The sequence below is a fragment of the Genypterus blacodes genome, unplaced genomic scaffold (genome assembly GCF_046128005.1).
Source record: "Genypterus blacodes isolate CSIRO-AG114 ecotype Tasmania unplaced genomic scaffold, CSIRO-AGI_Gbla_v1 ptg000043l_1, whole genome shotgun sequence".
Lineage (NCBI taxonomy): Eukaryota > Metazoa > Chordata > Actinopteri > Ophidiiformes > Ophidiidae > Genypterus > Genypterus blacodes.
The window spans coordinates 534,823-538,900 of NW_027466856.1; the positions used below are offsets into that span (position 1 = coordinate 534,823).

The 4,078-nt window shown below is 53.6% G+C and overlaps 1 protein-coding gene across 1 annotated transcript; it reads left to right on the forward strand.

Moving 5' to 3' along the window:
- The first annotated feature begins 484 nt into the window (after positions 1-484).
- On the forward strand, positions 485-2,772 carry LOC142999327 (fidgetin-like). Its single transcript, XM_076148824.1, has one exon. It carries the CDS (start codon positions 488-490, stop codon positions 2,738-2,740), a length of 2,253 nt encoding a protein of 750 aa, XP_076004939.1. The 5' UTR covers positions 485-487; the 3' UTR covers positions 2,741-2,772.
- The last annotated feature ends 1,306 nt before the right edge of the window (positions 2,773-4,078 follow it).

Consider the following 4,078-nt stretch of genomic DNA (forward strand, 5'->3'; position numbering starts at 1 on the left):
ACACGCGTGCATGTTGGCACGCCTGAGTGCAGGCATAGATATTTTTTTCAAACGCCTGTGTGTCTGAGCAGGGGTTTGTGTGTATGTGTGTGTGTGTGGTGTGCGATGAAAGCACCCATGAGGGGGGTGGGTGTGAGTGTGTGAGTGTGTGAGTGTGTGTGTGTTGCTTTGTGGCACACGGTGAGGTGCATTTTCAAACCCATCTCCAGCCACCTCAGATGAGCTGGGGATTATAGAGTGACCCTCCATGCCTCTGTCTTATTGGTCTGGCCAGGGTGCATTAGGCTGCTGGAACCAGGCATCCCACAATGCCTCTGTGCTGCTCTGAGCCTGTGCATGTCCCCATAATCTGACAAAAGTAATTATCTGTCGTTTAAATAGCACAATTACAAATGAATGAATGAAAGTGAGATGGGTGCATGTAGGTCTTTTGTTTGTGATTGTTGTGTTCAAGTGTGTTTCTGTGTTTTGGCTCTCAGGCTTAAAGATGCAGTGGACCCCCGAGCACAGCCAGTGGGCCGAACAGCATTTCGACATCTCCTCCACCACGCGCTCCCCAGCCCACAAGGCAGAGGCCTACCGGGCCGTCCCCAGCCACCTGCAGCGCTCCGCCACCTACCAGTATGCCTGGGCCAACGATGACATCTCCGCCCTCACCGCCTCCAACCTGCTCAAGAAGTACGCCGAGAAGTATTCCGGCATTCTGGAGATGCCAGGTTCCTATGTGGAGGGCCCAGGGGTGATGAACGGGCGCAAAGGTGAATCGGAGCCCTGGCAGGATGGCGTCTACCCCATGAGTTGCATCCCCGAGGGTGTTCCGGTGAGAAAGGGAGGGATGGCGGCAGCCTCAGAGGTGGTCTCTGGTATGTGCAGCTCTCCAGGTCTGGCCTCCAGCACCCTGAGCGAGCCCAGCTACTCCAGCAGCAGCTGTGGGAGCCACGCGGCCACCGCCCTCCACTCCTCCTCCATGCCCTCTCAGGAATACGGCCCAGCTTACAGCGGCTCCTACCTGCACGGCAGTTACAGCTCCCAGTCCGCCCCGGCTCCGGCACTTCCCTCCCCGCTGCACAGCTCTGGGCTTCTGCAGCCACCTCCTCCGCTGCCTTCCCACCCCACTTTGGTCCCGGCTTACAACGGAGGCTCCCCGAACCTGTCGAGTTATAATTATCCCCCAGCAGGCTACCCAGCTCAGAGCTCCGTCGGGCCAGGATACAGCCCCGGGGGAGCAGCCCCTCCTTCCTCATACCTCCCCTCAGGCATTGCTGCACCCACACCTCTTCCTCCCTCGTCGGCTTTACCCGGATATCCATACCAGAGCCACAACCTGACCCCAATTGCCCCCACCCCTTTAAGCAGCAGTTCCTCCAATTCGCTGAAGAGGAAAGCCTTCTACATGACGGGCCAAGGAGAGATAGACTCCTCTTATGCTAACTTTGGCTATGGGCAGGCCCGGAGCTCAGCTGAGAGCCCCATGTACAGAGTAGCAGACAGTAGCAACTCAAATGGAGGCTCCAACAGTGCCAGCGTGAGCGGATTTGACAGGAGTGCTGAAAAGTCGGCCCTACCTTTTAATCCTCAGAAGTCTGCAATGTCGTCAGAGCAGCAGAGGAAGTACAGTAGCCAGGCGACAGGTGGGCCGCTGACTCCTCCAGCCTATGCCTCCTCTGCACTGGGGGGGTCCCGCTCAGCAGACTCCATCGCCAGCTTCACCTCCCCGGCCCTTAGTGAGCAAGGTGCTGATGATCACCGCCTCCACCTCTCTCACTCAGGTGCAGGGCCTACCTCCTCCTCCTCCTCTTCTTCCTCCCGTCATGCTGAGGAGCAGCTAAAAACCAGTGACCCTCACCTCCTGGACATGGTGACCTCTGAAATCGTTCAGCAGGGGCCCCCAGTGGATTGGAGTGACATTGCAGGTCTAGAACTGGCTAAAGCTTCCCTGAAGGAGGAGGTCCTGTGGCCCATACTGCGCCCAGACATGTTCAGCAGTTTAGGACCAGCACCTCGTTGTGTGTTACTGTTTGGCCCCAGAGGCAGTGGCAGGACGTTGCTGGGGCGATGCCTGGCGAGTCAGCTGGGGGCCCCCTTCCTCCAGCTTAGTGGTTCCACATTGGCCACAAAGTGGCTGGCGGATGGCGAAAAAATCATACGAGCATCTTTCCTGGTGGCTCGATGCCGGCAGCCATCAGTACTGTTCATTAGTGAGGTGGACATGCTGCTTTCAGCCCACCTCAGTGAGGAGAGTCCCATTAACCGGCTGAAGGGGGAGCTACTCGCCCAGTTGGACTCGCTTCTCCTGGGCGAAGACGGAAGCAACCAAGTGTTAGTGGTCTGCTCCACCAGCAGACCCCAGGACATGGACGAAGGTCTGCGCAGGTACTTTGCTAGGAGGGTCCTGGTGCCCCTGCCAGACAGCACAGCCCGTCACCAGATCGTGAGCCAACTCCTGGCCCAGTCTCAGCACAAGTACTGCCTGAGCGAGGAGGAGCTGGCATTGCTGGTCCAGCATACCGAGGGTTCCTCTGGCCTGGACCTTGCTCGACTTTGCCAGGAGGCTCTGGTGGGTCTGTTGCACGTCTCCACACAGGGCATGGACCTGACGGGTATGATGCCCAGGGGACAGATACCGCCCCTCACCTACCAGGACTTTGAGAGCGTCTTTTGTAAATTCCAGGCCAGTATATCGCAGAAAGAGATTGACACTTACACTGAGTGGAACAAAATGTTCGGCTGTAGCCAGTGAACACAGAGATTCCGCCCTTGAGAAAAACAGGCATCCGCATTTCCTCCCCTCAGGGCAGAAGCGTTGTGCTGGAGGGAAAGGCACGCAAAAGGCCAACACTACACAGCCCACTGAGTTCTCACAAGCAGGGTGTAGATGCACTGAGAGACCTGGTTTGATGGAATAACTCGCAGTTTTGCAGTTAATGAGCAGAGTTATAATTTGAATGCTCTGCACCCTGGAAAGCCGGCCATTGTTTCCACGTGGTGAGCGGGTTGGCTTCAGCAGAGACGCCTCAGTGTCGGTGTATATATCGTTTTGTTCTTGTTTCCTGATGATTTAGTTGGCTATCCAAGTGCCTGAAGTGGTGCTTTCTGATTCTTTTTCCTTTCCGTTTGTTTGCCTCACAATCTGCATTCATGGCATGAGCTGATGATGATTAAGAGCTTTAAAACTTCAGCGGCGAGTCTGGAAGGCGGAAATGGACAGTCGCCATTGTCGTTGGTGGGATCGTCGTTAATTGTCTCGCTAAGAGGAGAAATCCATCAGGGTGGCAGTAGTCTGGGCCCCAAAACACACACACTCATTTCCGAAACAAACAAACAAAACAAACAAACAAAACTCAGGAAAGCGTTTGTGAATTGTACAGTACCTCAAGATATCTTCACGAAAAAAAGCACTAAGATCTTGGAGGAGAAATCAAGTGCAGTTTGGGCCGATTTGTGTGGAGCGACACAGCGTTAGTTTACCTCTGACGGCGGGGATGGACCGCCAGGAGGTGGCCATGAATGTACCAGACGTGTGTTCTGGATAATGGCGGAACAAAAATGACGTGAGTAAAAAAAAAACAGAAAGTTTGTTTTAATCATCTTTCTTCTCAACCAACCGATCCCAAAGCTCATTTCCGATGTTCACCGGAAGAAAATCGGAAAAGGCATCGCCCAGCTTTGCTGTTTCCGGGTGGGGGTAGGGGAAGGGAAGTTTTTTGAGGGATTTGCGAGGTGTATATTTATTAACGTCGGCATTGTTTATGTCCTACAATGACTCAAAACACAACATTTTACCGTTTAGGTTGGTACTTATTTTCCACTCCACCTTGGAGCGCACAGCTTAAGCAGCTCATCTTAAGAGTTGATTTGAACATGGAAGAACCTAAATCCCTCTTCCTCCGTAAAAATCGATTTGATTTGAACGCCTACAAACTCCGCCTAGGACCTTTTTAAGAGGGATTAGCTGCACAAGGGGACGGCTCAAATGTGGAAATCTAAAACGACTAACTTAGCTTTTTTTTATTCGCTTCGATTTGGTGCCTCGGCATAAAATGCTGTCCCTAATTATTGGGTCTTTTCACCATGTCCC

Coding starts and splice junctions, on each gene's coding strand:
- LOC142999327 (XM_076148824.1), top strand. CDS start 488: ATGCAGTGGACCCCCGAGCACAGCCAGTGGGCCGAACAGCATTTCGAC.